General features: G+C 35.3%; 1 protein-coding gene across 1 annotated transcript; it reads right to left on the reverse strand.

The window, feature by feature from the left end:
* Window positions 1-4,831: 4,831 nt before the first annotated feature.
* On the reverse strand, window positions 4,832-20,633 carry LOC128990720 (probable DNA-directed RNA polymerases I and III subunit RPAC2). The gene is made up of 4 exons (XM_054413255.1): window positions 20,372-20,633; window positions 8,051-8,151; window positions 7,402-7,558; window positions 4,832-4,931 (listed from the first exon to the last, which is right to left on the reverse strand). Exons 1-4 carry the CDS (start codon window positions 20,387-20,389, stop codon window positions 4,884-4,886), a joined length of 324 nt encoding a protein of 107 aa, XP_054269230.1. The 5' UTR covers window positions 20,390-20,633; the 3' UTR covers window positions 4,832-4,883.
* Window positions 20,634-21,533: the final 900 nt, after the last annotated feature.

Raw genomic sequence — 21,533 nt, forward strand, 5'->3', positions numbered from 1 at the left:
TTGCATGATTAGGTTTTTCACAGATTACACAAACATGAGTAAAAGAAGACTTTCCCCTTGCTTGGTTAAACGACCCTTTACTTTGAATACCTCTATTATTAGAATGACTAATGTTAGATGCAGATGTCTTAGATATGCTTGAGGATGCCAAGGCATTAGTTCTTTGGATAAGAAACGATTTTAGCTGCTCAAAATTAGGACTATCCTGTGTAGTTAACGACATTTCCCATTGTTTTCTAGTCTCACTATCTAATTTGCTAGTTAGAATGTACACAAGTATGCTATTCCATTCACCTACATTTTCACCTAACGACTTTAGAGCCCTAATATGGGTTTCAGATTCATCAACTAATTTTCTAAGTCCTTGTGAAGACTCATTTTGTAAAGGTACTTGACTGAATAATCCTTTTAGGTGAGAATTTACAATCAGCCTTTTGTTGTCATACCTGAGCTTTAGAATGTCCCAGGCCTCAAAATAGTTTTGATCTGTAGACGGAAGTGACTGCAATAGTTGGTGTGCCTCCCCTTTTAGACAAGATTTTAGATAAAATAGCTTTTGGATGTTTGGAAGCGACTGGTTGTCATGGACAATAGATATAAATAACTCGCTGAATGAAGGCCATTCCTCAATATTCCCATTAAATGATGGTAGATGTAAATTAGGTAATTTGACTTGAGAAATAGGGTCAACTGAAACACTTTGTTGAATAGAATTAACCGAAGGAACAGGAACTAGATTAGGGACATTAGTTTGATATTCACTTAGTAAATTTAATAATTTAGCTTTAGTTGCAAAATAATCATTTTCGAAAGCTCCTAAAATGTCATCATTAGCTTGTTCCTCATCTATACTGCTAATTTCTTCATGAATTTGAAGATACTGATCAAATAGTTTATCAAGCTTTTCTTGCCTTACAATCAGGTTTGCCCTATCTGTACTGGTAATACTCACATTTTCTAGGTAGGTATTGATTCTGGTAAGGGATGATTTCACTGTACTCCTCTGTTTTAATAATGTTGTTACTCTTTGCTGGCTCATATCGCGTGGCGTAGAAGGACCATACAGAAATTATAGATATTTACTCAGAAAAGTGGACATGGTTTTCTCATTCATTTACTCACTCAACTCATTATTTATTTACATTCTTGAAAGTAAACACTAACATTTTAATAATTAGAAAACATATGACTTAAATAAAGAAATTATGGTTAAGTCTAACCAGACTTCAAAATGGATGTTGAAAAATTAAGCGCTTGAGAACTGATAATGGCAAGGGTGAGTATGTTAACAAACAATTTGCAGATTTTCTACGTTTAAATGGCATTATTCATGAGACCACTATACCCCACAATCCAGAGCAAAATGGTGTAAGTGAACGTGTTAACCGAACACTAGTTGAAAAGACAAGATGTTTACTTCAAGATTCAGGTTTAGGAAAACGATATTGGGGAGAAGCTATAAACACAGCTATCTATTTGAAGAATCATAGTCCTACAGCAGCTTTAAAGGATGCAACACCAGAGGAAGTTTGGACTGGTTCAAAGGTTGTTCTAAGTCACTTACGGGTTTTTGGCTGTAAAGCTTATATTCATATTCCCAAATGTTACAGAAAGGAACTTGACACAAAAGCAAAGCCTTGTAATGGTTGGATATTGTGAACATTCCAAAGGCTACAGACTAATTGATCCTAAGAAACCTTATTCTATAATAAAAGCACGTGATGTTGTTTTTGTAGAAGACCAATCGCATACCTCTGATGTTAATGATTACCTGAAAAATAAAAGTCAACAAGTTGAATATACTGTTATAAACAGAAGCACAACTGAACTTGTGGAAGAACCAAACAATGATATAACATCTGTTGACAACGAAGAAAATCTTGTTCATTCTAACAGTGAAAGTGAACAGGAAGTTTCAGTAAAATGAAAATACTTATCTAGAACAGCAAGTTTTGGAAAAAGGAAATTCTTTGATTGAAGATAAAAGACCTGAACGTGATCGCAGAAAACCATTATGGATGAACGACTTTGTTTCATATCAAGCTGTTGATGTTTTCGCAGAACCACACACTTTCAATGAGGCAATTGAAAACAATTTCAAAGAAGAATGGATGAATGAAATGGATAAAGAGTATAATTATCTAATTAAGAACAATGTTTGGGAGTTGGTTGATCGTCCGAAGAATGAAAATGTGGTTAAACGCAAGTGGGTTTATAAAACTAGGAAAAATGTAGATGGTGATCGTGAGAAGTTCAAAGCACGTCTTGTTGCTAAAGGTCAAGAATATGGTTAAGAAGTGCATTTAAATTAAGTATTTGCCAACTGAAAATATGACAGCTGATATTTTAACCAAACCTTTGTCACGTGAAAAATTTAATAACTTTGTGACGGACTTGGGACTTAAAGGCTCAGATTAAATAAAAAAAAGATGTTTGATTAAGGGGGAATGTTGAGGATTTTATATAGGTAGTATTGCTTTGCTTAGTGCTATATAATCAAATATCTTTTTTAGCGAATTTCTCATATAGGGAATAAGCTATTACCGTAGGTCTCATGGTAAGACCTAGACCCGGGACCGATTTACTTTTTCGTTTTGAGGTCCCCAGAGACCAAAAACACCATCCGTTCAAATTCATATATATATATATATATTTATATATGTGTCCGTTAGCGCGATAACTCGAGCAAAAATGATCCGATTTTGATGAAATTTGGTACAAACGTGTAAACCTACGTTTATTTGAACGAGTTCGCGAACCAGCATAATCGGACCATGGGAACAGGGGTTTATGGGGGGTTTTATGGGGTAAAAATGGGTTTTTCCCATTTTTTACCCTAAAAACAAAAAAATTTTCAATTTCTTTCTGAACCATTTTGTAGAGCTTAAAAAAATAAATAATTTAGTATATTGAAGCGCTGTTGTATGCCTAACGGTCACGGAGAAAATAAAAAAAAGTGTAATTTAAAATTCCCATGTTATTCTTATGGAGAAAATTAAAACTGTTGTAGTTTACTTGTTTATGGATATATATTGATAAAATTTGGCAAATGTATTTATTTCATCCTATACTATTGACATATGGTCAAAAAACACTTTTTACCTTCCCCGTAGCAGCAAACCTAAGCACTTGTTAATCTAATGTTATTTAAATTGGGAATAAATATGTCTTATTTATGGAAATATTTTAGTAAAAATGTAATCAGACAAGTTGAAATTCGCTTAGTCTGCAGGTTTGCTGCGGCGGGGGTATTTAATGTGTCTTTTACTTTTAATATCAGTTGCTTGTGATTATTATTATGTTGTCCTAATATGTTCACAGTTTGAAGTGTAAATGTTTTAATATCTTTCCTTTTTACATCAATTATTAATCAAGTATTTTATGTATTTTATTCCCTCATTTAATCAGTGGCTCTCCAAACTTCATACAGTCTTGTTCCTTTCTCTCTTCTTAGCACATGCCGATGGCTAACATCAAGGGAAAACGCTAACACTGTCAGTCCCAGTAGTGCAATCCAAGGTGTTAGCAAGAGTTGTCTGATGCTTCCCCGTAGTGCAGGGTAGGAAACGCATCCTAGGTTGGCTTAGAACTTATGAGGTAGGCGAAAGGCAGGCAACTTGAGCCTGGTCCTCCAAGGGCTTGTAAGGGTTGGGCTTTGGGCCAACAACCCGCACCGGAAAACATACCAGTTACGAAACGTAGTTACCAAGCCTCGGAAAAGGATGGGATTACATTAAATTATAAGTAAATTTTTAAAAAACTTGAAGATTTTGATGGGTAGGACCGAGGCTTTCTTTTCCCCACTGGCTAGGAACATAAATGAATCGTAATGATTTTATTTAACAGAAAGAAAGGTAGGCCTACTGTAGTAAATAATGTACCTACTAAAACTAATTTAAATGTAGATTTAAGATTTGTTTGAAAAATGTCATGAACTTTTGCTACTAATACCTACAGAATAAGAAAAAAATATTTTGATAATACATACCCAATTTAAAAAACCAAATGTTTATCAATGGTTGTTAACTGAGTTTGTGTATTGTACTTGTTAAAATGAAATGTATGTAAAATGATAAGTAGCCTACCTTATATTTAAATGAGCTTGTGAATTGTTACTTTTGCAATTGTTTTACCAAGAATAATTAGGCAGCAGTGTTACAAAGCAATAGATAACCAATGTTAATCAAATTGACCTTATTAGTTGGTAAATTGTTTCATATTGTCTTTTGTCTATTGTCATATTGTCCTCAGTTTTCTTCTCTATGCAAATGTTACACAATGTTTAGCTTGTAAAGCACTATTTAAAATGGAATAAATTGTTTGAATAAAGACCGTTTTTAAGTTTCAACATTTTTCCTTTTGTGACAAAAAAAGCTCAGTATCCATGTTGAACAACTAAAACCTTAATACAACAGTTTTACACAACCGATGCTACTGTGTCAGTGAACCACAGCAAACTGAGGCACACTTGCTTCTAGAAACAATTTTTTTTTGTTTCCTGATTGGAGAAGCGCAAGCTTGTCCCTGTGTGTGCTTGCTAGTGGCGAGCACTGTAACCATGAATGGACAAGTCGCCACAGGTTTCCAGTAATCTGCTACAATTTTGTTTCAAATGGCAAGCTTGGCCAAGCGGGTGCCATCATTTTACTTGCCCAACCAAAGTAAACACAGCCTAATGGAAGTCAAATCTCAATCGTAATTGTAAATTATCCTTAACAGATAAGTAAATTTTTTTCGTTCCTTTTCCTTTTCTGTAATTTTCTAAGTATTGAAGTCATAAATTCTTGGTTTACAATTCTCAATTCTATCAGGATTAGGAGGTATAAAAACCTTATGTTATTAAAAAAGAATTTTATAAAAAATATTTACATCAAATGTTCATTTCAGTCCACATCCTCCATTTCTTTACTCATATATTCGCTCCTTGCGGTCTGAAACAAACAATAGTGCAAATTAAAAGTGTTACTCAATTGAAAGAACTTTTTACAACCCATAGGACCTGTTTTGTCAGTTGCCTTTCAAACCCAACAAACAAAAACAACACCAATTTGAAATTTATCAAAGTTAAGCATCTTAATTGTGTAGTAGTAGTTTCTATTGGGTTTTTACAATAGTTGCCTTTTGTTTTTGATCTTGTTTGTAGTCACAAAAGGAAACTGAAAAAAGGTAACTTCAAAAAATCTTGTGTCGAACTAAGTTGTAAGAATGCAGTATTAAAATCAGAAGGAACAACAGCAGCAATACTTAGTGAGTGAATTCAAAATATTTCTGAAACTTTTCCTATTGGAATCCATCCAACAAATGCTTAACTTTATTCCTTTTGAAGTCAGTGGATTCAAAATATGTTTTTTCCTAACATACTGGTCATTTTGGTAAAACTATCGACCTCCAGTCAACGTTATAAAAAAAAATTATTTTTTTCCAAAATGTTCGTTTTTTAGTGCTCATTCCAAAAATGATATTCATTTTTTGCGGAAAAGTCCCGTTTTCCCGGAAAATGGGAAAAACGGGAAAAATCTTTTTTTGCCCAAAACCCATGTTGTGGGTACTCAAATTGTGCGGAATTTCCTCCTAAACAAGAATATGTAATTTTTATTACGATCGGACCACTATTAAGTAAAATATCACCGGAAAAGCGGCCGCTGGCTACTTATATACTGCCGCATAGCGCTAGCATTGCGGGTGACTCTAAGCCATTGTAGAATTCGGGCTTTATTTTGGGTTAGGATTGGTTAGGTTAGGTTAGGTTAGGTTTGGTTAAGTTTGGTTAGGTTAGGTTATTTAGGTTAGGTTACGTTAGTTTAGGTTAGGTTAAGTTTGGTTAGGTTAGGTTAAGTTTGGTTAGGATAGGTTAGGTTAAGTTTGGTTAGGTTAGGTTAGGTTGAGTTCGGTTTGGTTAGGTTAGATTAGGTTAGTTTATCAATAACATGAGTATTGAAAGTAAACGAACCTAAAATTGTGGAATGCTGGCTTTATTTTAAGTTAGGTTTGGTAAGGTTAAGTTAGTTTAGGTTAGGTTAAGTTTGGTTAGGTTAGGTTAGTTTTCTTACAATACTCATGTTATTGATAAACTAACCTAACCTAACCTAACCAAACTTATCCTAACCTAAACTAACCTAACATAACCAAACTTAACCTACCCTAACCTAAACTAACCTAAACTAAACCAACCTAACCTAACCAAACTCAACCTAACCTAAACTAACCTAATCCAACCTAACCAAACCAAACTCAACCTAACCTAACCAAACTTAACCTAACCTAACCTAACCAAACTTAACCTATTCTAAACTAACCTAACCTAACCAAACTTAACCTAACCTAACCTAACCAATCCTAACCCAAAATAAAGCCCGCATTCTACAATGGCTTAGAGTCACCCGCAATGCTAGCGCTATGCGGCAGTATATAGGGTAAGTAGCCAGCGGCCGCTTTTCCGGTGATATTTTACTTAATAGTAAAAGTAGTAGTCCGATCGTAATAAAAATTAGCCTACATATTCTTGTTCAGGAGGAAATTCCGCACAATTTAAGTACCCACAACATGGGTTTTGGGCGAAAAAAAATATTTTTCCCGTTTTTCCCATTTTCCGGGAAAACGGGACTTTTCCGCAAAAAATGAATATCATTTTTGGAATCAGCACTAAAAAACGAACATTTTGGAAAAAAATAATTTTTTTTTAGAACGTTGACTGGAGGTCGATAGTTTTACCGTCATTTTAAATTAACAATAGGTTAATTTACCAACCCACTGGTAAATGTGACTTTCAAACTTATTGTAAGAGCCAAGTTTTCAGTATTGTTACAAACATGTTAAGCCAATTGAAGTTATTCATTTTTATGTTTTTTGGCAAGAATATTTAGGCCTAAGTAAATGAGATAGTAACAAAACCCGAGTTAGTTGCCAACCATGATGGTAGATTGTTGATGAAAGAATGACAACTTTGAACAAAAAGATTTTAGTTTGTGGGACTTAAAACTGCTAATCTATGATCCTTCTTAGTTTTCCATAAGAGAATTAATCCATCAGATTTGTATGTCAATTAAAGTAGGTTATTCATTGGAGCTCTAGTATCTAGTTCTTAATAGATTTTATTTTAATTGTGCCTACACGAGCGTGAGCATGTAGCTTTTAAGTAACAACATGCGTTTTCAAACCTCTTACATGTTTACCATCCCACCATTCACTTTATACCAAAAATCTGTACTAACATCCATTAGTACAGCCTACTACTGTTGCGTTGTTATCACGTGATCCTCTGTGGACAAACTTTCTGTTGCCAGAGAGACCATTGTTGTGTAAACGTGATTTATGCAGCCCAGTCAAGACTAGTCCTAAATCTGCCTTTAGCTTTATGGGAATGCGATGTCCGCTAATATTTGTCAAAATTTACATACTAACCTTAAAATTGGCAGCCACCTGGTCGCACTTCTTCTCCAGATCCTGCAGTCCGCGTTGCAGGATTTGAATGGCTGGAGGCCCGTTAGTCTGTATCCTCAGATGCATCTTCTGTTCGGCAGGGTGTGGCACAGTATATCCGCAGAACAGAACATCCTCACTACATCACATTATATGTCATAAATATAGGCATAATATGAAATGCAAATATATCAGGAGTCCATGTGAAATGGGCTCATATTACAATGATAGGCACGCAACTATAATGAAAACTACTTCAGGGTTGAAAACTACACTAAAAGCCTCTACCATCGAGTATATTGTGTGCGCTCAGCACTACACAGGATGCTGGAGGGCTGGTCAGAGAGCCGTACTTCTGACTATACCATCTCTGAGCAAACCTTTCAAATTTAAGGAGAATTTAATGTCATTATGATTAGTGGTCCATGATTACTTGTTGAATTAAATGGTTTATGTTACCAGTCTGTCAGTATTCCTAAAAGTAATCTATGGCAACCAGGTTTCGAGATTTAAATCTCATCATCAGGCAGATTAAAAATGTACCGGTCACTAACTTACTTATTTCAACCCAGCTCGATCCCGAATACAAGAATATGTTTTTAGTAAGAATGGTAGAAAAAAATAAACTTACTATTGTGTAATGATTGACACTAAGCAGTTCCCCAAGGTATGGTTTTCGTCATTGAAGATAAATGTTCTGGATTTGTCACCAGATTGTTGATCTCCAGCTAGCTGTAATGAAAAGGTGTCCAGATAATAAACTTTTGTTACACTGATATTTTTTAATGTTAATTAATCTATACTTACTCAATGAGCCGCATAGTATGAAACATAACGCCAAGGACGTTATGTTTAAATTTGAGTAATCTAGTTACATATTAGAGTTGTTTAAACACTTGTTAGAAACTAATTTTAAATATCTCTATTTGCGTCGTCAAGGTTCACCTACATTATTTCTGCTCTAAGTTTTTAACTGATAACTTCTAATGAATGCTAAACGATCTGCTTCAATTTGAGCTAACATGTTGCAACAAAGTTTTTCCAGCATTGAGAATTTAAGGAAACTGTTGCCTTACTGATAACCTGTGTTAGGTAATTTAAGTTGGGTCATTTTATTTCTTTGATTTGAGACATCCCCCTTATCAAACAAATTTTCCCCGTAGAGAATCCTGAAAAGTGGGGTGATATCAACCATTTCATGTGCTCCATTATTTTACCCACAAACTCTGGGTTACCAACTGGACAGCCATAATCTGCTTTGAATAGCCTAAAGCAGCAACACTATTGAAAGCTGGTTAACGTATTTTATCGTGTTGTCTGTCAGTCACAGTATACCCCACATCAGAACGTGCTCACGTTGTTCGGTGGAGTTTCTCTTCATACCTGTTCCAAAGATTTGAAAGTATGGATTCATTTGTCGAAATAGGTTGGATAACTCTTGTAGCTATAAGATTTGGATAGCAATTTTCATTTTCTCTTTTTGAACAGCGTATATTATTTGCCTGTCCTGAATAATAAAAATAAACTTTACCGTAACTACTCGATCATTGAATACATAAACACTAATTCCTTCACTTGTGTTTGGTCTAATATTGCCACTAAAACTTTCAATAGCAAATGAGTTTTTGAAACTTCTTATTTTTTACTTGAAATGTCGTGATTGTGTTGGTGAATTAAGTCAACAAACTTTGAATAAGTTTGTCCGAGGAACTGGCAACATAACCTACAAGTAAACAATCCATTTGTGTTTTTCTCAATTAAGTAGAGCGAGTAATACAAAAGTTTACAATAAAAACATAAGGTCCGCCAAGATTTGGTATTATCTTACTACTTGAACTTATCTTAGTCAAGGCATTATTATGGTTTCTACTAAATGTTTGGAAATATTTCGATCTGTCAGTGTCAGAAGTAAACATTTCTTGCATGCATTCATTTGATCTGACATTGGGCAAGTTTACTTTACCACCTTGACAATAATACTATGTGCTTCGTATACTTTTTCACTTCCAAAGTAAGTTGCATAGCAGAACTGGCAAATATTATTCAGCTCACCAAGTGGATGTGTATCTGGATGGGTATCTGTTAGGCCAGGCCTCTCTTTCTCTGCTCTCCTTATATGCATAAGATATCTTAATTGTCACCTCCTGTCGTTTTCAATATTTCTTCTTTGAACTTGATGCATTTTCCGTTCTCCGACAAAACTAATTAACTGTTTAACTTGGTCTTAACCTACTGAATATTACAAACGTTAATATTTTTAACTCCCATTAAGCTAATGAGTTTCTTTTTATAAACAGCTGTTTTTTGTTTTTAAATTTACTCTATGTATTTCTTATGGGGAAAACCCGACCTTTCAGAGGGCCTCACGTCCTTAAGAGAAGGAATTTTAAAATTCTAAAACATTATTGCAAAACTAAATATTGAGACGAATCTTTTGACACCTTAAACGTTGAAATTGGTCCACAAATAAGGAAGGATAACAAAAAACGGCTTCACGTATTATATATCTACTAGGTGAAACCCGTCGAAATCGACGGTTACTTTCACGGATTACGTTTATTCATCTAACTGCGATAAATTGGGTGAAATATACATATATTGAGCATTTATCATTGTTTAAAGAGTATTAAGTGTAAAAACAATAGTGATTTTAATTGCGTTAGTGGCCAAATTTGGATGATCATTCAATGATTAAAATATTTCCCATACCGTACGTCATCGGAGATATTATTAGTAAGTTATATATTTCTTCCTTTGGAAGAACCTTTAAATAGTATTACAATCGTATTGGTGGGTCTTTCGTAGTTAAAAACTTCCGTGATTTCATCAGTGTAATATTATTTAATTTGAAAAGAAAATATTTTTTGGGAAGACGTATTCTAACTTCAAAGGGAGGTATATCCGTTACAGTGTAAGTTTGATTTTTCCTTCGTCACGTCGCGTCAGTTCATATCGTACTTCTGTGCCAATGAATGAACCCTCTAGCATAGTTTTGAGAAATTGATTGTGGGTTTACTGTTAAAGCTGGAATTCCTTGACATGGGGGGTGTCAGTTAGTTGTCTCAGCCTTATCATTAACATAAAGTTGTCAAAATAATCTCTCTACGGAATGTTAGGTGTAGTGGAATACTTGAAGTGAAGTTGGCTTTTATTCTTGAACTGTTAGGGGCCTCCTCATTTATATGGTCTTGGCGGCTTCATTGGTAACAAATAATGCAAATAACATAGCAATGGGACATTTCCAAAAAGCAAAAATACTGTAAATTGGCTGTTACGTATATATTGACGTTTACATATTGGTAATCAACGTATCTTATAAAGGATGTGATCTAGTTTAAAAGGAATATGACCTTTCTGTCATGACAGTCTTGCTTAAATTGTATTTTCTCTTTGTACCATATTTTACAGCAAGAATGTAGTGTTATTTTCATTAATGTTACAACACAGTGTGCCAAAGTTCGTAATATAGACAGGTGCAAATAACTTTTCAAGATGGGTACCATTTTAGGCAAGGTTTCTATGTTTGGATTTTATTCGACACGATAAGAGCAGATATTTCTACATAATTATTTGATATGTGTAGAATAATATGATAAAATGTAGGCAAAAGTGGTGAAAAGGCAAACACCAACGCGTACAAGAGATATAAGATAGTTCAATAAGAAATAATTTAAGAATTGCTGTGATAAAAGGATTTTCCACTGATTTTGTAATGGAACGTTATATTGCAAAACATGACATGATAAAGAGGAGAATCAATTTTAAAATCAGAAAATAACACTGCAAATACTTATTTGGTACAATTCAGTAACTCCCAATAAATATGTGTTGTTTGAAATACAATTTAAAAATGAACAGCTGTTTTATTAAAAAGTATTATTCATATATATAGCCAAAATGTAAACAACTCTGTGAAGGGATCTTTAAAGGCTTCTGGGTCAGAGCCCTAAGGAATTTTGCTTAGTTTTTCTTTTGATAACTCATCTACGGATCAAGACCTTTCTTTGGACACCTCTACCAAGTTTCTACGCCCAGCCGTCCTCTCAAATTAGTGGGGACAAAGTTTCCAATTAAATATTTAAATTCCCCCATGTTAATCTTATGGGAGAAAATCCAACTTTGAAGGCCTGTGGGGCAAAGCCCGAGGATTGTTATGACAGGAATTGGTGAAAGGGGTCGTCTACACAAAAAATACTTTATTTGGACACGTCGTTTGTAAAAATCCATCCATTATTAATGGAGGAGTAGTGTTTCGTAGAAATCGCCTTCACGTATTATATATAAGGATACTTATTTATATAGATTTACTTAGAGTTTGATAGGACGTCTCATCAACACTTTTCCAGGAGTCATCAACCAGGTTGGTGTGGAAACACCATTTTGTGATCTTCTGGGATGTCCAAACATTCGTTCATGTGGCGTACAATTCGTGGCAGTACAAAGCAAGGATCAGATAGAGTGAAGAGCTTCATCCAGAACTAATTCCCACTTTGTCACGTCAAGTTGATAGTTCTTAAGGGCAAGTTCTACTGTTCTCCAGATTATACCATTATACCTCTCAACCTGGCCATTACACTGAGGGTTGTAAGCAGTAGTCCGACTAGAAGCGATGTCGTTTAAAGCGAGAAACTCCTTTAGTTCTTTTGAAAGAAAAGAAGATCCCTGATCGGAGTGAATGTAGCTAGGAGTACCGAACAATGAAAATAACTGTTTCAGTTTGCAAATAACAGTTGAAGAGGACATATCAGGACAGGGGTACGCAAATGGAAATCGTGAGTACTCATCAATGATTGTTAGCATATACCGATTTCTTGTAGAAGAGGGAAGAGGACCCTTAAAATCCAGGCTAAGACGTTCGAACGGTGATGTTGCTTTTATTAATTTTCCATAATTTTTGAAGAATCTTGGTTTTACTTCAGAACATACCTTACAGGAAGCAGTCATTCTTCTTACCTCATCAAGGGAGTATGGTAAATTTTTGCTCCTTATCCAATGATACATACGAGTTTCACCAGGATGACACATTCTTTCATGATATTGATGAAGTTTGTTCATTTTGTCGCTCATCGAGCACACTCGTGATAGAGAGTCAGCAGCTACATTCAGTTTACCAGGTCTACAAACAATATCATAACTATAGCTCGATAGTTCAAGTCTCCACCTCATGATTTTGTCATTCTTAATTTTCCCCGATATCTTAGAGTTGAACATGAAAGAGACAGACTTCTGGTCTGTTATTAGTTTGAAATGTCTGCCTAGCAAATAGTGTGTCCATTTTCGTACTGACTCCACGATTGCATATGCTTCCTTTTCAACCGAACTGTGCTTTAGTTCACTATGACAGAGCTCTTAAGAAAAAGGCTACAAGTTTTCCTTCCTGTGTCAGTGTTGCTGCTATTACAGTGTCAGATGCATCAGTCTCAACAGTGAAGGGTAGCCTAGATCAGGATTTATGGGACTCATTGAGGCATTTTCAATCTCTTGTTTCAGTTCATCAAATGCATTTATAGCCGTTGCGGATAAAGGGAAAGAGCTGGTTGTCAGAACTTTAATCTTTTCAGAAAATCGTGGGACATATCTTGAGAAATGGGAAAACATTCCTACTGCCCTTCTTAGGGATGATGCGTTTGTGGGCAAAGGGAAGTTCTTTAGAGGTAAAAGCCGATCAGAATCTGGCTTAATGGTTTTGTTGCTTATTGTATATCCAAGGAGACTAATAGATTTCATTGAAAAAGAACATTTATTTTTATTAATAGTCAAGTTATACTTGCTAGCAGCGTTCATCAGCCTGTTTAGGTTCCTATCATGCTCCTCGGCTCCTCTTGTGTTTTACCACATACTGTTATGTCATCTAAATAAGCAAAGGCTACAGTTGTAGCCTGTCATGTTGTCATGTTGTCATGTTGTTGTTGTGACAATTAAGATTTTCTGTCCTGATTATGCTATCAATAACTCTCTGGAATGCAGCAACTCCATTTGTCACCCCAAAAGGAATACTGGTAAATTGATACAGCTGACCACATGCTTCAAAAGCTGTAAAAGGCTTATCTTCAGCCTTGATTGGTATTTGATGGTAAGCGCTTTTTAAATCAATGGCACTAAACACTTCATAGTTAGCAACTTTATTGACAATTTCTTCAAGATTTGGGATTGGATAAGCATCGAGACTTGTAAATCTGTTTATAGTGTTAGAGTAGTCTATTACCATACGCTTCTTATGGTTTTCGGAGCTGATAACAAAAGCTTGAGCTCTCCATGGAGATATACTTGGTTCGATTACCCCTTCATGCAATAGTGAGCGAATTTCTTCTGAAATAAACTGATAATCTGTTACTGAATGACGGCGAGATTTCACAGAAATAGGGTGACAATCATGTGAAATATGCTCAAATAGTGAAGCTTGTGGTACATTTGCAGCAGCTACAGATACTATAGCAAGAGGAGATTCGGGTCCGCCTAATGTGAGTTCTAATTTAGAATGACGACTGAGTAAATCATGACCACCAATAACAACCAATGACAATAACCACCAATGATGTAATGGGTTTTACAACAGAGGTTGGGTAAAATGCACAAAATCACATTATTGTATGAGTTACCAAGAATCTTCAAATTAACTTTGCATTCACCTTTAGTTTTAGAAGTTAACTCAGAAGCCGCCATTGATACTTGACTGATTTTAGAAGGATAGGTTTTTATTTTCAGCTGATTTACTAAGTCACTACTCAGGAAACTAGTGGTACTACCAGTGTCAGTTAGGGCTTGAGCTACTTTACCATTTACATTAACTGGGACAATAGCTTTTGAAAGACCTAGGGGATAACTTGAAGAACAACTTATGTGGCTTATGACTGATGAAGTTGTATGTTTAATTTTTGAGTTTTGACCAAAACTTGATTTATCTATTTGAGAGGAAGACTTACATACCTTAACAAAGTGACCCTTTTTACCACAACCTTTACAGTAAGAATTTCTTGCGGGACAGTCATTTCTTGGATGTCTATTGAATCCACAGAAGAAACATCTATTATTACTCCCAGAAGTAGCGGCTATGGTTGGATTATTTGTGTCATCGTCTTGAACGATTGAGTTTTCTTGTTTTAAAACTAAATTGAGATTTGAGCTGGGTTGATGTAGGAGGGCTTGTTGTTGTGCACTTTCCAAACAACGGGCCTGTTCATAAGCATCTTAAAGAGGCAGCTTAAAGTTCTCTAGCAGTCTCTGGCGAATGTGTGGAGCAATCAGACCATTTACGAATGCATCTCTAATGCAGTCATCTCTATTTTCTTCTGCAGAAGTAGCTTTAACCCTCCAAGTGTCCATAGTTTAGGCCTTAATGTCCACCTATTTTTGGCGCATTTGCAAGGTTTTATTAAAACGGATCTGAGAAGCTTAAAACAATGTTAATTCTAATGTTCCATATACCATTTTGTTTGGAAAATCATGGGCTTCAATATTATATATAAAACATAAGGAACATTTTTTTCAAAAAAAAAATTTTTAGGTAAAAAAAATATAATTTCGAAAATTTTCAAAAAAAAAAATAAGTTCGCGCTCAATGAAATTGTATAAATTATAGGCCTATAAATATTTGAAAATAGCCACTTTGTTCTAAATTTTATGAGGATTACAAATATATAATAATATAAGGAAGTAGATTTGCAAATAAATAAGTTATGGGCAAAAAACTGATTTCAGTACATAGCGTTTAGCTAAGAATGCATAGCCTAACCATAGCTAGGAATCTGGCTGATAATTTACATCAATATCACTACCTACTTCTTCAGGATCATCAACCAGCACTTCAAAACCACTTAAATCTTCTTATAATGCACCACGTATATCACTACTTTTGATTTTTAACACTAAAACAATGATAAACGTAATAAAACACATCAGTCATCGGTCCGGGGGAACCTAGCTGTTTACAAATACACGCACGTCAGCTGTCTGCTACAATATTTTCGGAACTAAAATGAATAGCGCTTAGAGACAGACCTCTGGAGAAAGCTTAGAATATTACGGAAAGAACGATACCTAACTCGATCCAGTTCAATCCGATTCAGTCAGTCATAGAGCCTTCGCCGTAAACGATGTCTGCGTGTCGAAAAATCGACAAGTAACACTACACAAAGTGTGCTGCTTGTCGAATTTTCGTCAAGTAACACTGGGAGGGTTAAAATTGCATTCTTTGCTGAGTATCTTTAAAGCTTCTAGATATTGGTCAACTGATTCTCCTGGTTGTTGCTGACGAGTAGATAACTTATGGCGAGCAAATACTTCGTTCACTGGCTTACAATATAGATTTTGAAGATTACCAATTGCATCTTTAAAATTCAAACATTCACTGATATAAGTATATACTGAAGGCACCACGTAGTTGATTAGAAGTTTCAATTTCTCAGATTCATTTGCTTCTGTCACTTCAATAAAATTTGTAAATGTCCTGAGCCAGTGATTCCATTCCATTGCTGCTGTTGAAGAGTTTGGATCTGTTGAAAGTTTTGCCGGAGCAAAATGTTTTTCCATGATTGCTGATATTGTGTTAAATAAATTGTTGAAGAATAAAGATTGTTTGCCTTGAATGAGTAGGCTTTATTTAACACAATTCAAGTAAAAGAAATTAATAAGTAAGAGTTAAATCTAGAGAATGAAATAATGATTACAAACGTTCAACATAAACAAATAAAATAACAATGTCCAACAACAGCTGGGAATATTTTCTATCACAGGCAATAAATAAAGAACAATATATAAACAATAAATAAAGACAATGTAGTGTTGAGCGCAAAACGACGAGGGGGGAGCGTAGGAGAGGTGGGCGGTGCGCGGAAGGGGGTTACACGGGAGAGGGGAAGGCGCGGGTGAGAGGGGAGAGTGTGGGAGAGAGCGTAGCCATGGAGAGAGCAGGAAAGTGGCGCCTTGGTACCGCGAAATATCTGGTTACTGCTCAAGCACCTGCCAGTCTGTTTAATAAGAAGGCGGTTATATCCGCTTCCCGTCCGGAACATCAAAATCCATAAGCGGATATATCCGCCACCCAACCTTTATCGCCAAAGACTTAGACGGATCCGTCACCCGTCCGTGAAGGGTTAAAGTTTCGTATTTCTCCATAAGATTAACATGGGAAACAAAAATTGTTATGAAACTCAAGCTGTTGTCAGAAATTAAAAGTGAGAAGAAGAACATATATGTTAATTATAAACAGGCAATAAGTTTGCCAATTTACAGTTTGCTACAAACATTTACTGACTTGGTTGAAATTAAATATTTACTATTTTTTATTTTTTTTATTTTATTTTATTTCATTCCAACGGCAGAACCATTATACATTTCAATACAAGAAAGATGGCTAGGTACTATTTACATGCTAAAAAAAATAATGGATACTGAGTGCTAACAAATACATAACATAACAAGCAAATAAATAGTAGTAATAACAAACGATGCAACAACAACAACAACACTGTGGCTAATTAATAAACTATTGACATACCACAAAGAAAAATTTCTAGAAAGCTATCAGGCACACATGGAAGTTCCTTACTAGATAGTATAAATAAATATAACAAACAATATAAATAAATATAACAAACAATATAAATAAATATAACCAACAATATAAATAAATATAACAAATAACAAATAACAACAAATGACAACAACAACAGCAACAATAAGACTTTTCATATATGTTCAATGGTGTGACAGGCTTCGAGAACTCTTCTACGAACAGAGGAAGTATTCTCGTAGAAAAAGTCGACTGTGTGGCAGAATCGATTCCCAAGCCTCATCATTCTTGCAAGTGGGCTGTGAAAGTCGTAAGCACGAGCATGATGCCTCCTGCCGAACAGATCCAGAGATCGGGTCACTGATGGAGTGCGGAAGTCCACCTGAGTGAGAAGCATTGGGCAGTCCAACAGGCCATTGATCAGCTTGGCGAGAAATACTACATCTGCCACTTCACGTCTGACTTGAAGATCATGGAGATGGAGGTCAGCCTGGAGATCAGCAAGTGGAACCTCCGTCCAACGAAGCCCCTGTCGTACTCCCACCAACCTTAGGAATTTCCTCTGCACAGCATCAAGCTCGTCAGTCAAACCAACTTGATAAGGGGACCAAACTGGGCTGGGGCATACTCTAGGAGTTGGCGTACAAAGGAAGAATATAGTGTTTTTAAAACAACAGGGCTTGTCATTCCACGAGTAGATCTAAAGATGTATCCCAATAGCCTGTGAGATCGTTTGCAGAGATCATAAACATGTTCATGAAAGGATAGATCAGCACTAAAGGTAACACCCAAATCCTTGATGGAAAACACCCTTTCTAATGGTTGTCCTTCCAATGTGTACTGGAATAGCAGAGGACAGCGTAGACGGCCGAAGGTCATTACAGAGCACTTAAAAAAGTTTAGTTTCATATTGTTTGTTCTACACCAATCCATGATACAATTAATACTAGACTGCAGTCGTAAAAAATCATCTTGGTTGGAGACCATCGTAAAAATTTTGACATCATCAGCGAAGAGCAGAGCTTCCACTTGCAAACTCGACACTATGTCATTTATGAAGACAATGAATAAATATGGACCCAGTAAGGAACCTTGGGGAACGCCTGACACTTGGTGAAACTCTTTGGAGAGCAAACCAGGCAATTTCACTCTTAGGCGTCGATCCATTAGATAATCAGTTAGCCAGGAGAGCAGTGAGCCATGAATCCCGTAGGCTTTCAGTTTACATATCAGAATGGAGTGGTCTACCTTATCAAAAGCCTTAGCAAAGTCAACGAAGGCCACATCCAGCTGCTTCCCTGCTCTCATAGCCGATAATATACTTTCCAACGTATTTGAATTTGGGTTGGCGTTTAAATATTACAATGGAAAAAAGCGATAGAGCCTGGATAATTTGATATACAGTATTAAAAAGATAACTGAATTGACACTGTGCTGCATTTCTAAGTAATCATTGAAAGAGCCGATTTTCAAAGTATGGAAACATAGGAAACATGCCCTTCACACTGCTTTTATGGTAGGCTACTTTAAATCACTGAGGGAATGGAAAAGAATTGTAGGATTGAAGAACTGGAAGCCCTCACAGAGAAAACTCAGACACATCCTTAACTTAAGTTACTTCTACTTCTTGTATGAATCAATGAACGGGCATCAGGCTTTTGTTCTTGACAAGCAATCAAATTAAATAGAGGCAAACCTAATAAGGCGATGAATATTTTTAAATTTCTATGAAACAAGGCACTTAAGTTAGGCTAATGATAACTTTTTAACAGAAATAAGTTAAGGCATTTAACTTTTTATAATAGGCCTAACCTTGTTTAAAAGTAAATAGGCCTACCCCTAAAGCAAAATGCTCTAACTTAAAACAAACTAAAATCTTACAAAGTTGAAAGCAGCTTTGTGTGAAAATTAAGCCTGCGAAGGTAATAAACTCGTTTTGTATGCTACTGTTCGAAGTAGGCCTACCGGTAATGTGACAGTATTGTTCTCAGAGGGCTTAGGACCTAACTTATAGTTAACTTAAGTTACATGTAATTTACAATTCCTCAGCTATCAAAATTTAAAAAGTGTTCTTATCAGGGGGGCATTTGCCCTCTTGAAAGTAAAATAGGGGGTTGTAGGGAGGCGGTGATGGTTCCATTGTACCCTTCGCGGGTACAGTTTCTTAACTGGGCTATGCTAAGTTTATTAATATTGATTGAAACTGTCAATTCGATTAGTGAACCTTCATTCGATTTTTTCATCCCCAGCAAGTTTGGTTAGTTAGGTTAGGTTATGACAGTTTTATTTTATGATTAATGATATAGTTAAAAAATATTGATCGTTAACCCTCCAAGTGTCTCTAGTTTTGGTCTTAATGTTCCCCCATTTATTGCGCAATCGCAGGGTTTTATTAAAATGTATCTTAGAAACTTAAAAACAATGTAAAGTATACTGTTTTAAGTTATATATCATTTTGTTTGGAAAATTATGGGCTTCAATGTAACATATAAAACATTACAAAAAAAGTTCAACATTTTTTGTGGGGTTAACATTTCTCAAAAATTATAGCCTAAAATAAATGAAAAAAATTTATGTTTAAGCTCAATAAATTGTTATAATTTATAGGTCTACAAATATTTTAAAATAGCCACTTTGTTCAGAATTGTATGAGGATTCCAAAAATATAATAATATAAGGAAGTAGATTTGCAAATAAATAAGTTATGGGCAAAATCAGATTTCAGTAGGGCCTACATAGCGTTTAGCTAAGAATGCATAGCCTAACCATAGCTAGGAATCTGGCTGATAATTTACATCAATATCACTACCTACTTCTTCAGGATCATCAACCAGCCCTTCAAAATCACTTAAATCTTCTTATAATGCACCACGTATATCACTACTTTTGATTTTTAACACTAAAACAATGATAAACGTAGTAAAACACATCAGTCATCGGTGCGAGGTTAACCAAGCTGTTTACAAATACGCACGTCAGCTGTCTGCTACAATTATGATCGGCTCGAGAAAAAAAGCGCTTAGAGACAGACCTCAGGAGAAAGCTTAGAATCTGCCATATAAAACGATAACTTACCTAACTCGATCCAGTTCAATCCGATTTTGTCAGTCATAGAGCCTTTGCCGAAAACAGTGTTTGTGAGTCGAAAAATCGACCCAAAACACTACACAATGTGTGTTATGTGTCGATTTTAAGACACATAACACTCGGAGGGTTAATCAATATTTTCAATGCGATAGTTTCAATCGATATTAGCATAGCCTAGCCCAGGTAAGAAACTGTACCCTTTCTCGCCCCAAAGTAGGGAGTTTACGAGGTTTGGACTGTCATACACCAAAAGAAGGGGAAATACAAGGATTAGGGAGAAAATCCCGGCCAAAAATTCCCATTCCCCACAGCCATACACCTAACTTAGGCCTACATATTTGTTCATTTACTTACCTCTGAAAGTGTATTCATTTCCGTTTCTTACTTGACAGGACTTCCTAAGAGCAGATATAAAAATACAACATTTTCTTGAAATGTAAGGGTAGTAATAAATTAAAATCTTGATTAAAATTTACCTATATTTTCTGATTAGCCTATTTAGAAAACATTAAAGTTGCAATCATCTACAGAACGTACCTTTTCAACAATAATCAACCGAATACATAACTGTTACTGTTACCCATAACACAGATGTAATAGTAATATAAATTAATTAATAAAATATATCTATATATTATTGTAACCTAACCTCCTGTAATAAATAATGCTTATTTGCTTTTAGGCTTTTTAGGTTAGATATTGATTTGAGTTCGTTGAGGTTAGATTATGTTTTATCAGGTCTTTTTGTCTGCCATAAAGTTTCAGCTGAACTTTTATTCATACAACTGCTCTGCATTTCTATCAATCTCAACGGCATCCGCCATCGGTCGGTAATTTACAACTACCCCCGCTGTAGCAGACCTGCCGACTAAGCGAATTTCCATTTGCCTGGATTGATTTTCAATTAATCTATTAAATTAATATTTATGTTTAACGAGTACCTAGGTTATCTGCTACAGAGAAACTAATAAAGTGTGTTTTTTTTAAATATTAATAGCTTAGTATGAAAAAAATAAATCCGCCAACTACATTTTACAATATTCTCCGTAAGAATAACATCGGAATTTTAAAGAAACAATTTTTTTTTATTTTCTCCGTAACCATTCACCGTACAAAAACTAATTATTTTTTAAGCTCTTTGAAAAGGCCTGGAAAATTGATACATTTTGTGTTTTCAGGGTAAAAAGTTAAAAAAGCCCATTTTTACCCCATAAAACCCCGTTCCCATGGTCCGATCATGCTGGTTCGCAAACTCATTTAAGTTTATCCCGCCTTACACCATCAAACCAAATTTGATCAAAATCGGACAAAAATTAATCGTTATCGTCCGGACCACGGATAATTGTCACAAAAAAACTGCTTGCGTATTAAATAAGTACTAGTGTCAGTAGTGTAGTGTCCCTGTTGCTCGAATCCGAACAATGTAGAAAACCTTTATTCTAAAACGATGTCATTGACTATGGAAAAAAGATTCTATATATAACCGTAAGTTATGAAAATAATGTTATTGATGTAT

The sequence above is a fragment of the Macrosteles quadrilineatus genome, unplaced genomic scaffold (genome assembly GCF_028750875.1).
Source record: "Macrosteles quadrilineatus isolate MER2022 unplaced genomic scaffold, UCM_ALF_1.0 Scaffold_3__2_contigs__length_128488019, whole genome shotgun sequence".
NCBI classification, from domain to species: Eukaryota; Metazoa; Arthropoda; class Insecta; order Hemiptera; family Cicadellidae; genus Macrosteles; species Macrosteles quadrilineatus.

Coding starts and splice junctions, on each gene's coding strand:
- LOC128990720 (XM_054413255.1), bottom strand. Junction 7,559..8,050: donor GTGTCAATCATTACACAATA/GTAAGTTTATTT, acceptor AATGTGATGTAG/TGAGGATGTTCTGTTCTGCG. Junction 4,932..7,401: donor AGGTGGCTGCCAATTTTAAG/GTTAGTATGTAA, acceptor TGTTTGTTTCAG/ACCGCAAGGAGCGAATATAT.